The sequence below is a fragment of the Oreochromis aureus genome, linkage group 11, assembly GCF_013358895.1.
Source record: "Oreochromis aureus strain Israel breed Guangdong linkage group 11, ZZ_aureus, whole genome shotgun sequence".
Classification (NCBI taxonomy): Eukaryota; Metazoa; Chordata; class Actinopteri; order Cichliformes; family Cichlidae; genus Oreochromis; species Oreochromis aureus.
This window is the reverse complement of record NC_052952.1, coordinates 38,296,678-38,313,929: the sequence shown is the minus strand read 5'-3', so window position 1 is coordinate 38,313,929 and position 17,252 is coordinate 38,296,678. Positions and strand designations below refer to the sequence as shown.

At 43.6% G+C, this 17,252-nt stretch overlaps 1 protein-coding gene across 2 annotated transcripts; it reads left to right on the top strand.

Annotated features, from left to right (window-relative positions):
• Positions 1 to 1,139: 1,139 nt before the first annotated feature.
• On the top strand, positions 1,140 to 17,252 carry tmem116 (transmembrane protein 116). Of its 2 annotated transcripts, XM_039619166.1 has the most exons (12): positions 1,140 to 1,505; positions 5,846 to 5,925; positions 7,981 to 8,027; positions 8,681 to 8,744; positions 10,807 to 10,938; positions 13,852 to 13,956; positions 15,100 to 15,149; positions 15,240 to 15,323; positions 15,417 to 15,552; positions 15,634 to 15,778; positions 15,873 to 15,952; positions 16,347 to 17,252. In XM_039619166.1, the coding sequence occupies exons 2-12, from the start codon at positions 5,854 to 5,856 to the stop codon at positions 16,515 to 16,517; spliced, it is 1,086 nt and encodes a 361-aa protein (XP_039475100.1). In that variant the 5' UTR covers positions 1,140 to 1,505; positions 5,846 to 5,853; the 3' UTR covers positions 16,518 to 17,252. The 2 variants fall into 2 exon arrangements, with proteins under 2 accessions (XP_039475100.1, XP_031608751.1); XM_031752891.2 differs by lacking the exon at positions 1,140 to 1,505 and having other exon boundaries at positions 5,463 to 5,925.

The following is a 17,252-nucleotide window of genomic DNA, read 5'->3' as shown; positions in this document are numbered from 1 at the left end:
AGCAAACAAACAAACAAAAACCACTGAAGCTCTTTCAGAGTAAAAGCTCTAAACATCCTCCTGACTCAGCTCCTGTTCATCAGGCGCTGACTCGTGCCTGTTGCTGTGAGGTGGGTTTTTTTAGCGTGGAAGAAGTCAAACACCTGCACACAGGTCCTCTCTGACGCCTCCAGGTCTCACACACTTGCAGCACAGCCTTCAGGCTGCTCGCGTCCACACATCTGGAGATATTCTGCATATTTTTAGTTTGCTGAGTTTTTCCTGAAATCATTTTTATATATTTGTTTGTCCCTTTATTATGTTCCATCTGTTTACTTACCCTGTTAATTTCACTTCCTGTGTCTCTTCCTCACGTCACCACAGCTGGTGGAGGCCTGGTTACTACTGTACACAGTGCAGCAGCTAACAGCAGCTAACACATGGTTAACTTGACACGTTGCTGCATCTACTTTGAATTTCTTTTGATTGTTTCCAGCTGATTTCCAGCTCCACCTTTTCTCCACCTTCTTCCACAATAAACTTTTTCTACAAGCTGCATGAACGCACAGCGAAAGTAAGTAAGTAAAACTTTATTTATATAGCACATTTCTAGCTAAAAGATCACAAAATGCTTCACACAAGGATAACAGGGTAGTTCTAAAAAGATGTGTTTTTAGTTGTGTTACATCCCCCCGAAGGGGTCTAGGCATGCGAGTGAGGGGACCAGTAACAAATGGGTCCAGAACACAATGAAAGAAGAACAGACAGGTGTTTTTAGTAAATAAAATAGTCTTTATTATAAATAATCTTAACATAAAGAGCCGGCAACGCCGTTTTACCAGTAACACTTGGAAAAAGGTTGCAACAACAAAGAACACAACAACCAAACAAAAAACTCCACACCATGAGGAGGCACTTCCAGGGGCCCACAAGCTCACCCTGTCACTAGCAGCAGCTAGCTTTACTGCTGCCGAGGCCCATAAGCCAACACTACTCACGTAAAGCAGCTATACTGCTTCCACAACTCCACACTTCATGCAGGCTAACCACACACCAAGAACACCACCCTGCTCACAGCTCATCCCCAGCTTAAATAGCCTCAGAGGTGATTGCTGACTGGAGTCAGGTGGCAAACGAGGCTAGCCAAGAGCAGCTGTGTCCTGGGGAGAGAGGAGAGTGAGAGAAACAGAGGGGGTAGGAGTGGCAAGAGAGGAGGAGGCGGAGAAAAACACCACGCCCACACAAGGGCAGTTTCAGGAGGCCCAGCTAGGGCCGTAACAAGTTGTTTTTTGAAAGGTAGAAACTCTGATTGGATATTCCACTGTTGGTAATGAAAATGAACCAATGAGCTGCTGCAGTGGGCCTGCAGGCTGGCTCATTGGCCCAAATGTGCGCTGGCCCAGGGAGAAGATGCCCGGTATCCCAGATCGGCAGTCCAGCCCTGCTGCTGAGACACATGCACTTGAAACGAGCTTAAAGGCCGAGCTGGGAGCACATGATCACACGATGAACGCTCCTAACTTCAGGTTCGTGCTCCTTTTATAATCCCGTCTTCTGTGATGGGCAAACCTGTCTGACTGTGGCTGTGTTTAACCTGCTGGGACAGAGAAATGTCCTGCAGAGAGACAAGATAATACACGCTTTAGAATAATCTGTTATGGAAATATTAAAGTGTCATTGTTTATATGTGTTGGTTAGTCTGAAACTAAATCTGAAAAATATATTTTAAATGTTTAAACATGCAGTTTTCCAAAAATCTACTATGTCTGGCTGTCATGTTTTTCTGTTTCCTGCCTTTAAAGAAACAAAAGGTGAAGTTTGTGGTTTTCTCTGTGTGTAATTTTCCAGTCCCACCAGCAGGAGGCACAAAACCACACACCTTTTCTGTTTATGCCAGTGGTTCCCAAATCTTTTTTGCTAGGCCCCCGTTTGTTTTACAAGAAAATCTTCGTGCCCCCCACACACACCCATATTTTATCTTCAAACTCCACTGCAGTTTGTTTCACACCTCAAACCTTTTGGAAACAATTAAACAAATAAAAGTTAACTGCAATAATTTACAGGTTGCAATAAAAGAAACCACTTCCTCTTTTAAATAACAGAAAAACAAACCATCTTCATGGTGTAATTATTTACGTATAGTTTTTTTTTTTTTTTTTTTTTTTTTACTGTGTAAGAATATTCAACACTGCTATCAATACATTTTTCAAAAAATGTCTTGAGCCGGGGGAACAAACTGTGGCAGGATCAGTGTTGTGCCACGGCAGGTACCTCCGTAGGTGTCCACACTCAGGCTGTGTCCCAATTCAGGGTCTGCACGCTTGAAGTACGCATTTCAAGTGCGATTACGTCACCGCCACGCGACGACGGCTGTCCCAATTCAAAGTGTACTCCAAGTGCGCCGTCGATTTCCCCAAATATCAAGCGTGGTCCGGTGCACGCTTCGTGGCCCCATATATCCCACAATCCATAGCGCGGCGGTGGGTGTGGATAATTTTGCCGCAAAATACGGCAGAAGGGAGCGGCCGAAGAGTGAACTGTCAAAAGTAAGTACTGAATATTATGTCACTTATTTATGTGCGAATGTTTAAGAACATTAAAACATTACTGTTGGCCACATGTCGGCAAAGTCATGTGACATTAGTGATGTTTGTACTTTCAGCGGTAACTTGGTTTTAAAGCCCCTACTTCTAAATATATATATAGTCGACCTTAATCTTACAGAGAATATGATGATTTTATGGATAATTAAAGTCAGTCATATATCCACAAACACAACAAGCTGAAAGTCAGTGATGCTGCTCGGTTTGCAGTCCTGAATATGACGGCACAAGCAGGATTCACTGCACTGTTAATGTTAGCTATGTTATATTGCTGCCTCTGTTCGGTGGTGTCGAGCCAAACGGACTTTAACGTGTGTTTGAACGAGCTGACGGTTCACTCGTTAAGCTGAAAGAAAGATGCTTTAATCACAGGAGTCACACATGTGTCCACTGGACCATCTGGGAACTCTTCTTGTTTAGCACTCGTAATAACACAAACACTAAATCCTCCTTCTCTTGTGCTGTTTTGTAGCAGTGTGTACACCTGAGACTGTCACCTGTCTGTCTGTCCTGCACTCTCTCTCTGTTTCTTTCTCTCTGATTGTGGAATAAAAGTATGAACATGTATTTATAAGTTACACTTGTGTTTGAATCCTGCAGCTTATCACACATTTGATTTCCATGTGTAACAACTGCAAGTGTCCAGAGTGAGGACAGACTGAGGGACCCACTGCTGCACATCATCTGTGAGGCTTTGCACCCCTGATGATCCACCAGGACAAACTCAGCAGTGTGTGAGGAAGAGGAGGAGGAAGAGCCAGCAGCAGCTGACAGATGGAGAGAATAGACAGACTGTTCCCTGTTTGTGAAGGACTGCTAGGAAAGTTTAACATAACTAATTGTCTGTCCTGAATCAGTCTTATTAGGTAATGTTCAAATAATGTTATCATCCCAGTGTTTTCAGTGTGGGAGAAAGTACTCAGGGCCTTCAAGTTACACACTATGAAAGGCAGCAACAAGTTTAATATTCAGAAACCTAAAGTATGTATCAGCAGCAGAATGCAGCTAAAAATAAATGTTTGTTTCAGTTCTATGAAGCTTTGAGTATTTTGGATTAGTAGCACTGCTGTGTTTGTTGCATCATATTGCTGTAACTGTTTATATGCTTTATATATTCTGAGCTAAGCTGATCTATAGTGTTACATCATATTCTATAAGGATGTTATGTGTTTGTAGACTTTCTGCCCAGTTTGACCCATTTAGCAGAAGTCAGCCTGTTTAAGGCTCTGATATCTATTCTGTATGACTTAAAGCAGTTATGACATGGTCTGATTTTCTCACCCAATAAAGGAATATTTAATATATCAGTCTGATCTTCGTTCTATCAGAAACAGTTATCACAGCTCGTACATTTGTTTTTACACATATATGTAAGCATTGAGCCAAATTTAGTAATGCCAACATACTGAAGGAACAATATTTGTCTCTTATATATAATACATCTGTATATACACTGTCAGAGATACTTGAGTGTCTTTGAGTGAAGATTTAAGGTGATAGGAAATATAAATAAATGCAACTTGCATCTTTGACCCAGAGTTCAAGCTCATATATGTGTGTATGTACAGTTAAGCCCAAAATTATTCATACCCTATGCAAAAATTGCTAATTCCATATTTTTGTCTATGAAAAGAAGGACTGAGAAAACTTTGAGTATGAATAATTTTGGGCTTAACTGTATATATATAATCTGACAATACATATAATATTGTCCATATTATATTAACATTACCACAGTGAGATGATTTTAGTCTCATTAATAACATTAGCTAATTATCATTTACTAACTAATCTTGAAATGACTGTTCAGTACAGAAATGAAGCCCAACTATCATGTTTTACAGTCCTGTGGTCTCAACTAATCAAAGTGATGTCATGACAAAAATGAATGACCAACAAAACATTTTTTCTCCTTCATTTCTGTCACACAAAGCTGTATGAAACATTTCTCGCGGTTAGTATCATGGTTGCTAGGCAACCTGAACAGCGCGACGAAGACTAGATCGTCCCATTTCACAAGCCTCTCACTTCCGCACTTCCCGTACTTGCAGTACGCACCGTACGTGGTAGTAGTGTGCGTACTTCAAGCGTGCAGACCCTGAATTGGGACACAGCCTCAGTGGGCACGGAGCGCGGATCCAGTTGACTCCGCCTCCATAACAGACGATTACATGTGGAAGTAGTTACGTTTTAGTTTTGCGAAAAAGTGAAAAATGAGTGTCGTTACATTACCATTCAGTTCGTTACAACAGAAAAAATAATTATTTATTATTTTCACGCGGTGTCGGACGGGGTTATTTTAACAAACGAAAGACATTTTGCCTGATAATGATTTTGATCCTCCTGTAACTTTACTGTAAAAAGAACTAAAACCTCCAAAGTTTCAGGAGTAGTTAGTCGTTATAAGAAGTGTTTGTGAACTAAAATCAAGAATGTGTGATACTGTTTGTCTGTGATTTGGAGGGCACAGCGTGTGTCTCTGCTTTGCGTTTGTGTGGGAGCCCCGTCAAAAGACCTGTTCATTATGTTAGCAGTGTCCAAGCATTGGTGTTTTCTTTTATTCTTTTCTAATTATTATTCAATATATTGTTGAACATCTTTGAAAAAGGGGCCGCTCGCAGTTCAGAAGCACATCATGTGGCACAATCGAGCCGATGGTTTCACAGCGTGTCTGTGACGGTGGCGACCCGGTTAGTGAAGATTATTGGAACATTAAAGATTATTAATAACACAAAGCAGAATAGTTTGCTTTGCAAATTCCATCAGTTATATTTAACAGAACTGGACTCAAACTGTCACAGACAGATTACAAGATTCAGGAAATAATAATAATAATAATAATAATAATAATAATAATAATGATTCATCTTCATCATTTTATTTTTGTAAATATTCAAAATGATCAGCAGTCCCCTCAGGAGTGCTGAGCTGATGTATAAAGTATAAGTAAATGGAAATACTGAGTATATTACAGAAGTACTTGAGTAGAAGTACTCACTGCTGCTGCTTTTGAGTCCATTTAATTATTTATTCATTTCAATAAAAACGATACAAGCAAAGCTCCGGCGTCATCAGGCAGGTGGGGATTCCCCTCACGGACAGGGGGCGTGGTTAGAGCCCGGGGGCGGGGCCAGCCGAGACCGCGCCATCCTGCAGGATAAAAGCTGGTCCCGACAGCCTGCGGGAGGCTCAGCTGACAGCTCCAGGACCAGGCCCGATCACGTGACCTTCTCACCTTCAGCTTGATCTTTTGAAATTCTCAGAGTTTCTGATGTCTTCAGACGAGATGATTCTGACCAATCACACAGCAGAAAACACCACCGGAGCCGAGGACTGGACGCAGGTGAGCTCATCACGATCAGCTCTCAGACTTACTGCACACATTCAAGCACTTTAACAGAGCTCAGCGACTTTACATGCGGCTGGATAAAAGCTGGAACATGGAAATAAATGGTCTACCTTACAATCTAAAGCGCCTTGGGGCTGCTGTTGTTGTGATTTGCAGCTGTATAAATAAAACTGAACTGAAACATTGAATTGACTCAGTAGGTTTTATACACTCCTATCATTAGATTATAATGATGTAGACACTCAGTTCACCGCGCGGTTATTCTGTGAGTGAATAACGTCTCCAGATGAATAAAACTAACACTCGGCAAACAAACCTGCAGGGCAGAGGAAATCATCCAAGTGTGATTTACTCTGAGTCACCTCCAGAAACGGATCTGTTTGGCTTGTTTCTGTAATGAGTGGGTGAAACCGTCCCCTCTCGGTTTGTTCAGTCCAACAGTCTGTGAGCTGCACTTTGGTCGGAGAATCAGTCACTTCAATATCTGCCAAAAGTCCAGTAAAATAATCAGCTCGTGTTTTTGTGCTGCTGCAGTAAATCAAAGCATTTCTCACTGAAAATGAAGGAAGTGAAAATATTCATAAATTTCACTTCCAATAAAATCTTTGAAGTGCTGATACTCACCACTGAACAATAATAACCTGATCGTTTAATACAGAAACACAGAAAGCAGTCATCACAAATACACACACAGGGTTTCTCACTCACACTCTTAGTTTAGAGCACAATTCATTAAACACAGACTCAGTGATGACGAGCAACAGGATCGCTGTATGAACTGTTCAATCAAGTAATGATGAATCATATTTATTTGGACTTTATTAACTCTTCTTATTTGTATTTATTGTATTTGTACATAATCATGAATTTGTTTCTTTTTAAATGTCTATTGATCTTTATCATAATGAAATATATATAATATGTATTACATTTATATATAATAAATATAAACATGATTAGTTAAATCATACTTTATTCATATTTATACTTTGATGTATTCTCACAGACTGTATTTAAAAGATGGAGGTAGCCAACACGGCGCTCACTGGTTTTGAAGCTTCAGTATTTTAGCCATGTTGGTCTTTTGTCACCAGAAGTGACCATATTTGGACAAGAGGGTGGCGTGCTGTCAGTGCTAGCTGCTTCCATCGATGGGTGGCTGTGGCTCCAGAGGTAGAGCGGTTTGTCTAACGACCAGGAGGGCGGGGCTTCGATTCCCTGCTCCTCCAGCCAAAGTATTCCCCGAGTTATGTGACGCGTCCATCAGAGTGTGACAGCGTCAGATAAAACGACTTTCACGAATGATGAAAGTCGTTTTATCAAAAGCACCAACCCATTTATGAGGGCGTCACACAGATGCCTGCTAACCACTGCTCAATAACGTCCACATAAAATCCTCCAATTACACTCAGCAAAGGGGGCACAGCCTGTTACCATGGTAACCCCAGTGCTGGAGCCTCTGCTGGACGTCAGAGGAACTGCAGTTTGTGGTGTTTGGGCTGTGTTTAGTTTTAAACACGGGGTCAGCGGGCGCTTTGAGGGTTGTGCGCACTCGCTGTGAACTTGTTGTTCTTTTTGTGTGTTGAAAACTATGAATTTAAACCTTCATCAGTGTAAGATGGTTAAACTGACATCTTAGAAAGAAGTAATAATGAGACTTTCAGTACAACAGTTTCCTTTTTCTCCTCTCGGAGTGAATTTCTGAACTTCCTCTGGGGTTTTTTTGTGTTTCCCCCACAGTTTGTTTGTCTCTATTTTTAACACTTTCACTCCCACATCTGCAGCTGATGTTAACTGACCTCACCGAGAGACAAACACTCACCGCAGCATCGAGTGTTAAAGCACAACCGCATTAGGATCATGCAACTCTAAGAGCTCGAATAAATAACAAAGTAACGTTTGATGTTTGTGCTTCATCGTGAAGAAATGTGAAGTTTGCTGTGTGTGTGTGTGTGCGTGTGCAGACACCTCAGTGTGTGTGTGTGTGTGTGTGTGTGTGTGTGTGTGTGTGTGTGTCAGCCTGCTGACCACCTGCCTGTTTCCCTGCAGGTGTACGTCATCGTCAGTTGGATCCAGCTCGTCATGGCTGTGCTCAGGTCAGTGTCTTCATCACCTGCTGCTCCTTCATCCTCCACAGGCACAGCTGGAGAGTAAAGAAGGCATTCATGAGTAATTCAGAGCTTATTTTACTTCAGTCAAGTTCAGCAGCACTAACTGTCATCACTGCTGTTTTTAAAACTGGAGCAACAGATTAACATGACTGGGAAAGTCAAGATACTCTAACTACATTTTACTGATACATACATTTGACCTTTTGATATGTAACGTAGGCGTGTCACACTGAGTCTAAGTGACCCACAGAGCTACTGTCTAAAACCTAAACACCTCCATGCTGTTAGAAATCTCTGAAATCCTGCATGTTTAATAATCCGAGCGCTGAAGAAGACTCTGAGTCATCAGCTGGGCTGTTGGACGTCCCCGATGTACAGAACGAGGACTCGTTTGTAATGGGCTGTGTCAGAGCACATTAGGCTCTTGTTGCTGGTTCATTTACCCAGTGTGGGACGAGTGGGAAAGACCTGAGGGGTCAGAGGTCATAGCGCTCAGACAATAGAGACAGGCACAGTTCCAATCAGCTTTTTCTCCCTGCTCTACCACGCCATCTTTACCAGAGCTCTTCCAGTGAGGTTACACCACAGCTTCAGTACATTTGCAGTATTCTGAGCATCGTGTGTGTTTGTGTTTGCAGCATTCTGGGTTCAGGCTCCATCATCTGCTGCCTGATGTTACGGGGACTCAGCCGGAAGCCCGAGGTCAGCCGCTTCTCTGTTCTTTGACGCTTTGCACAAACTGTGTGAGATAAACTGTGGTCTGAACTTTAAAGTTAAAATAACTAAGAGGAAGTGCTTATAAAAACTGGACGTAGCCGCTGTGAAATCACCCTTTGTGTTAGCGAGTTCTCTTTTCCAAACCTCAGCCTGAGGCGCTGATTGGAAACTAGGCGTGATGAGAGGGGACTGAATGCTCACACTGTACCTATTGTTCAACACTTTAACGAGGTCAGATTTCCCCGGCGCAGAGGGATCACTTTAGGACACTCAGATGTAAGCTGTACTATCGTTCACATGTTTATTTTCAGAGTCAGTTCTGCTTTTTGACCTTCATGTGGATACGAATGAAAACAATACATAACCTCTGGGTCCACTCATCATTTTACACAGAAGAGTCTCTAAGGAGGAAAAAAAGACCCAATCAGTCACAAAGAAGTCCCGCCCTGAGACGTGCGTCACTTGTCCTTTCCGAGTCCTAGTGAGAGTGTAGTTTATAAAACGACCGTCGTGTTTATTCAGTGAGACGTGAAACCCACCAGAAAGGTCTTCAGGTAAACAGGTGACTCGTTTTCTCATAAACTTCTGTCCAATCAGACTTGGCTCTACAACCAGGAGTCGCCCCCTGCTGGTCATCTACGCAGGTTGACGGTTCTTCGACATTAGCCTCGCTTTCGTCCGGCTTTTAAAATCATTTCACAGCACTCTGTAATCCACAGGTGTCCAACTCCAGGCCTCGAGGGCCGATGTCCTGCAGGGTTTAGATGTGGCCTTGATCCAACACAGCTGATTCAAATGGTTAAACGACCTCCTCATGTCTTGCAGTTCTCCAGAGGCCTGGTAATGAACGAATCATGTGATTCAGGTGTGTTGACTGACGGTGAGATCTAAATCCTGCAGGACACCGGCCCTGGAGGCCTGGAGTTGGACACCGCTGTATGTGACCATGAACGTCATTCAGGGAAAAACAATGACTGAATTTTGTTAGGACGCATCAGCTGTGAGTCTGTGCTACACACAGATAAAGCCGTCCCTCGTTTATCGCGGGAGTTACGTTCTAAAAATAACCCACTATAGGTGAAATCCGCGAAGTAGCCAAGTTTATTTTTTACAATTATTATAGATGTTTTAAGGCTGTAAAACGCCTCACTAGAATAGAATTCAACTTTATTGTCATTGCACATGCACAGGTACAGGGCAACGAAATGCAGTTTGCATCCATCCAGAAAGTGCTTTAGTCGTGATATAGATATATTACAATATATATTAGCAATAATAGAGATGTGTAAGTATATTACAGAAATGAGTCTATTATGGTTGTTATAATGTACACGGTGTGAAGTATGTTATGAATATTCTATAACTATAAGTATGTACAGGCTATGAACAGGATATAAATATGAAATAAAAAAACTATACAGAATCTGAGATATACAGTTATACAGAATGTGAACTATGCAAGTTATGAACAGTTGTAGGATTAAAAATTATTGTATGTACAGAATGATTATTTACACAGAACTATACAGTAGTGCTACATGCTTTATACACTTTCTCAGACAGGCACAAACATTTTCACACTTTTCTCTCTTGTTTAAACACAAAGTTCAAACCTTCATAGAAAAATACGTCCAGTATTACAGAATGAAACGAAAGGAATGCGCGGGTGATGACGTTTTGTCGACATTGTTGTTTGTTGGGGAGGAAACTTACAAACATACAGTGCAGCACGTCAGAGTCACACTTCCAGCAATCGAAGATTTATGTAAATCTGACAAGCTGAACGGATTCTGTACTGTACAGGAGACGCGGCACGAGATTGATTGACAATGCTCTACAGCCAATCAGGATGCAGAACACAATGCACTGTTAAAAAAAAAAAAAGCATGCAAAATTGCACCAAAAAAAATCGGCGAAACAGCGAGACTGCGAAAGGTGAACTGCGTTATAGCGAGGGACCACTGTGTTTAATGCAGTATAGTCTGTAAAGTCATACAGTGTGTGTGTGTGTGTGTGTGTGTGTGTGTGTGTGTGTGTGCGTGCGCAGCTGCAGCCTCTGATGCTGCTCAGCATCGCAGACCTGCTGCTTGCCGTCTGCTGGCTGATCGGCTCCATCCTGTTCTTCAAAGACTGCACGAGCCGGAGCACAGACTGCTACTACCTGCACATCGTGGAACAGGTGAAACAGCACTACACAACAGTACACAGGACGACTGTGGTTGTACTTTAAGACAAAGTGACTCATGGAGTGAAATTCAATTCAATTCAATTCAATTTTATTTATATAGCGCCAAATCACAACAAAAGTCGCCTCAAGGCGCTTTATATTGTACAGTAGATCGCACAATAATAAATACAGAGAAAAACCCAACAATCATATGACCCCCTATGAGCAAGCACTTTGGCGACAGTGGGAAGGAAAAACTCCCTTTTAACAGGAAGAAACCTCCGGCAGAACCAGGCTCAGGGGGCGGCCATCTGCTGCGACCGGTTGGGGTGAAAGAAGGAAAACAGGATAAAGACATGCTGTGGAAGAGAGACAGAGATTAATAACAGATATGATTCGATGCAGAGGGTCTATTAACACATAGTGAGTGAGAAAGGTGACTGGAAGGAAAAACTCAATGCATCATGGGAATCCCCGGCAGCCTACGTCTATTGCAGCATAACTAAGGGAGGATTCAGGGTCACCTGGTCCAGCCCTAACTATATGCTTTAGCAAAAAGGAAAGTTTGAAGCCTAATCTTGAAAGTAGAGATAGTGTCTGTCTCCCGAATCCAAACTGGAAGCTGGTTCCACAGAAAAGGGGCCTGAAAACTGAAGGCTCTGCCTCCCATTCTACTTTTAAATACTCTAGGAACAACAAGTAGGCCTGCAGTGTGAGAGCGCGAAGTGCTCTAATAGGGTGATATGGTACTACAAGGTCATTAAGATAAGATGGGGTCTGATTATTTAAGACCTTGTATGTGAGGAGCAGGATTTTGAATTCTGGATTTAACAGGAAGCCAATGAAGGAAGCCAAAACAGGAGAAATCTGCTCTCTTTTCTAGTCCCTGTCAGGACTCTTGCTGCAGCATTTTGGATCAGCTGAAGGCTTTTCAGGGAGTTTTAGGACATCCTGATAATAAAGAATTACAGTAGTCCAGCCTGGAAGTAATAAATGCATGAACTAGTTTTTCAGCGTCACTCTGAGACAGGATATTTCTAACTTTAGAGATGTTGCACAAATGGAAGAAAGCAGTCTTACATATTTGTTTAATATATGCGTTGAAGGACATGTCCTGGTCAAAAATGACTCCAAGGTTCCTCACAGTGTTACTGGAGGCCAAGGTAATGCCATCCAGAGTAAGAATCTGGTTAGATACCATATTTCTAAGATTTTCAGGGCCGAGTACAATAACCTCAGTTTGATCTGAATTAAGAAGCAGAAAGTTAGCGGCCATCCAGGTCTTTATGTCTTTAAGACATTCCTGCAGTTTAACTAATTGGTGTGTGTTACCTGGCTTCATGGACAGATAGAGCTGCGTGTCATCTGCATAGCAGTGAAAATTTATGCTATGTCTTCTAATGATGCTGCCTAAGGGAAGCATGTATAATGTAAATAGAATTGGTCCTAGCACTGAACCCTGTGGAACTCCATAATTGACCTTAGAGTGTGAAGAGGACTCTCCATTTACATGTACAAATTGGAGTCTGTTAGATAGATATGATACAAACCACTGCAGTGCAGTACCTGTAATACCTACAGCATGTTCTAATCGCTCTAATAGGATATTATGGTCGACAGTATCGAACAGTATCAAACTGAAAGTTTGGGTCTGACCTCCCGGGGGTCGCGGGGGTCGTGAGAGTTTGTGTGTGTGGGGACTCCAGGCCAACTTTCTTGCTAAAGCTACTAAAATAAAATAAACAGAGAGGGAGACCGACCGCTGGCGTGAACAGTAATCGATGTGACGGAGCAGCAGCTCTAACCTCACAACACGACACCACACATAATTTTCCAGATGAGCGACGGAGCGTCGGTGATTCCAGAGTGGCGGTCAGACCACATCAGTAACACTTCCACATTCATCACGTGACCCAAACAGCTTCAAAACCAAGCTCAGCTTCAGACGGGCTTCCTTTGTTCTCTTTACTTTGTTTTAGGGGAAAGTTTTCAGATTTCAGAGTGAAGCCTGGAGCTGCCGAGGGATTTCCATATTCTCAAAGCTCTGCGTTTCCTGAGAAGTCAGCCAACATTGACCCCACACACACATTTACAACTGAAATAGAGAAGCTTAGCATGTGCCAACAAACAAAAACACAAGAACTTTCACACAATAAAGTCAAATGTTTAACACGCGGTGCACACTTACAGCTATCATCAGATTATATCCATAGTTATCAGAAAAGAGTTTTTTAGCTACACAAGAGTAAATGTACCGAGATGACTAAAGGTCAAATCACAAAAAAAAGGAAAAGGAAGTGGCAGGAATAAAGGTCGGGGCAGCAATCGTGATGAAAAGTTGAAAGAGAAAAATAAATTCGATCAGCTCCAAGAAAACAGAAAGCTAAAGAGAAACTGGGAGAGCTGCAAAGCTGAGCTGTGTCTGTCGTCGTAACCTGGTGAGCTTCTCTCTCCTTTAAATGTTTTATCGTCGGTGACTCATCCGCTTCCTCCAGCTCGTTCAGTCCTGTTTACATCAAATAAAACTGGGTGCGTTTTTACGGCTGTTTCTATGACAACCAATCCGACACCTGAGGACGAGCGGGTAAATGACGTCTCTGTTGCCAAAGATCTATCAAGTGAGCTGTTCTGTCCCGGGTCCGTCTGGCCCAGGTGACCCGGTCCAGATCCTGAACTGGGTCATTCTGGGATGAAATGGAGCAGCAGAACCAGGACAGAACACAGGCCGGATGCAGAGACGGGCAAACAGAAAAACATTCCTGACCTACATCTCTCACTCACAACAACAACCCCGGGTCAGCTGCCAGTTTTAGCTCTCGCGCTTTATTAAAGTCTGAAAAGGGGGCGGGGTGTCAGGTGACCTGTTTAGAAAATCAGCGCGGCGAACGTGAGCGAGGATTTGGCTCATGACAAACTCTGTTTCAGGTTTTCTACATGGCCTCCTTCTTCTACACCCTCAACTACGTTTGGAACCTCTACAAAGGAATCAAAGAGAAGTACTACAGCTGCATGGATGGATACTCTGTACAGGTACACAGACACATCTGTCCAGCTGCAAGGGCAGCAAAACGCACACAATGGACATCAGCGAGACTCGTAGTAAACAAAGCTTTCAGGGTTTTGTTTGCAGCTCATAAAGCTTAAGAATAACACAAAGGGCAAACCTGACAGGGTCAAACTGTGAGTTTGAACTCTGAGCAGCTCACAGCACCCGGAGGCCCAATGCCTGCTCAGGCCCAAAAAGTAAAAGTAGACTGTTTGGGGAAACTTAAGAGGATAAAAAGACGGTCCAGTGTCCTGAATGTGGCACAGACCTCCCCAGAGGTTAAAGCACACCCTTCGGTCCCAGTGCTTCAAAATACTCCAGAGTACCAATCCACAGGCTGTCAGCCGAACACATCCAAGCTCATTTTACAGGTACGGCCCACTTTGATCTCAAGTGGTTGACCAGTTAAACTTAGGCTACGTCCACACTAATGCGTTTTCACTTGAAAACACATCATTTTCTCTCTGTTTTGGCCTCCCGTCCACACTGAAACGGCGTTTTCCTCAAAGAAAAACGCAGCGTTTTGGAAACGCTCTCGAAAACGCATACATTTCAAAACAGAGCTGTCCCGTCGCAGTGTGGATGCTCGAAAACGCATGCAAACGATGATGCATTTTAGTCATGTGGCCAAATAAACTAAGATAGCGGAGTGCGTTATACAGCAGTTGTTTTGATTGCTCTTAATTTTGACAGCCCTAAAAAAGATGAATATCAGTCTGTACATGCTGCAGACAGCTTTTCTTCAAATCCTTTAACTCTCACTTGCTTTTGCGCACGCGCAGGACTGGAACGTAAGCGTTTTCGGCCGTTTCAATGTGGACGCACAACTCTGTGAAAACGACTGAAAACTCTAGTGTGGACGCGGAGCGGTTCAGATGAAAACGCCGTTTTCAAATCTATCTGGGCTAGTGTGGGTGTAGCCTTAATTAAAGACACAGTTTCAGCAGCTCCTGCTGTGTATTCATTGTCCAAACAGATGTTTGTATAGCAGAAGGTGAGAAAACAGGTTTTTCCCCTGCTGAAGTCTTGATCTGGTACCCGATTACTCTGGTGCGGCATGAACAGCCTTCTTTGTCTGTTTCAGTAAACATGAAGCTGTAAAAATCATATTTTGCATCCTTGTGCAGGTTTCCAACCGAGTGAGCACAGCGGGTAAAGTCGTTGCTCTGGTTTCATGGTGAGTGAGCACCGACGCTTCGCTCTGTGTGGATGCATGCAAACACACACACAGCTGTACTGATAACAGTGTGTCCACCTGTGTCTGCAGTCTGCTTCCTGTGCTGCTGATGCTGCCGGTAATCATAGAGGGGAACATCAGCCACTGCCAGGCCAACCTTACCGAACCCTACAGGTGAGGCCCGAACCCAAAGTGTTCACACCACGCGGAAATCCACCGATTCATTCCACACAGAAGCTCAGTGGGCTTTTTTCCACATCCAACCAGGTGCCTGATGATGCACACCGGAGCGCTGTTCCTGATGTCAGACGAGCAGCCGATGAGCCAAAGCTGCCTGTACCTGCACACCTACCACATCACCGTCTTCCTCATCACCGTGCTCGTCACCCTCCTGAGCATCACGGTGAGTTTACGCTCGTCACACGGACGCGTCTTATTCTACCAAACATCGAATGGAGGTGACCTCTCCCCCCGCCCCCCGCAGGTGCTCGTGGTCAAAGCGCGCTGTATTTACAGGCGCATCGTGACCTCTAATGGTTACCTGGGCAGCGAGCAGCGGGCCTCGTTCAGCGTGATGGACCGGAGGATGGTCCTGTACCCGCTGGTCTTCGTCTTCTGCTGGGGTCCAGGTTTGTTCAGCGCGGACTCTGATTGGTTCTTGTTGATGACAGACACAGTCAGCGAGGTTTCAGCGTGTCTTTGTTTGTCGTGTTGTTTCCTCAGCGGTGATTCTGGCGTTTCTGCGAGTGGCGGATCCCGCGGCGTGCCAGGGCAAAGCCGGGGTGGTCCTCTACATCCTGCAGGTGAGTCAGTACCTGAGAAACACGACCATATTTACACTTTGAGCTCGTTTAGCCTGTTTTTGGTGGTTTGTTGTCTTTTTCTGAGGCTGTTGAACAATTTGTTTGATTTGGATCTTTCGACTGTCAGCAGTCGAACCTTTTTGTGGTTGAATTTGATTTTGATGAATATGTGTGTCCTTATTTTGTGGGCTCATTTTGTGGTTATTCCAAGTCGCCTTTGTGGTAACTATGTCTGCTTTACTGGTCTTTGTGTTGCCTTCTGGTTACTGTGCGATTCATCATGTAGGATATTTCAGGCTCATCGTTTTGGTTCTTTGTTTCGTAATCACACGCCTCTTTCAGGTTCTTTCACGTGTCTTTCGTGCAGTGACCCAAGTGTGTCTTGTGTCCTCAGGCGTTAACCTCGGCCTCTCAGGGCTTCTTTAACTGTCTGGTCTACGGATGGATTCGCGTGTACCTGCGCCGAGCCCGCAGGACGGTTTCGTCTCGAGACGTGGACACTCAGACGCCTCTGCTGCGAGCGCAGAAGAGGAGAGGCTACCAGACCCTGCGAACGCTCGCCTGAGACACACTGATACACACTGAGACTGAGGGGGTGTTTGTGCCATCTGCCTCGAGAGGAGAGTCTGAACTTTCGCTTTCCTCGAGGGGGAAAACACTTTGTTTCTGCATCAAACGTCCACCTCTGATCCTGAACCACTGAGGCGAGAAAAAGGGAAGAAGCCGGAGGGGGGGGCTTTACACCGAGAGGAAGAGCGACGCCGAAAACAGGATTTGAAAGAGACGCGACATCATCACCTGTGAGCTCCGTCGCACGGACGGGCCTCACGGGGGTTTGTTCAGGCAGGTCACATGACCCCTGCTGGTCATCGCCGTACAGTGAACTAAAACTTTACTCTCATTTCCTGAGAAATTACAGACTCACCTCTGCAGCTGATCTTCAGTCCCAGCTCGTTCTCTGCATTTAAAGAGTGGCTGCTAGAAGCAGACCGGACCAATGTGAGCTCAGCATCGTCTCCTCGCTTCAGAGAGTCTTAAAGGAAGCGCGTGAAGATCAAGACGCGTTTTTTTGTTTGTTTGTTTGGTTTTGTTTGGGGTTTTTTGGGGTACGTTTGTATGTTTTATGAAATGCTCAAGTGAACAAATGACATAAAATAATTAATTGTGTTTAAAAAAACAAAACAATGTTTTTGTTTTGTCCAGATTTAATTTATGCTCCTTTATTCACGTCTGAATATATGTATTTGTTTTCTTTTTATTTCTATTGACTGTCAGTTTATGCATTAAAATAGAGATTTAT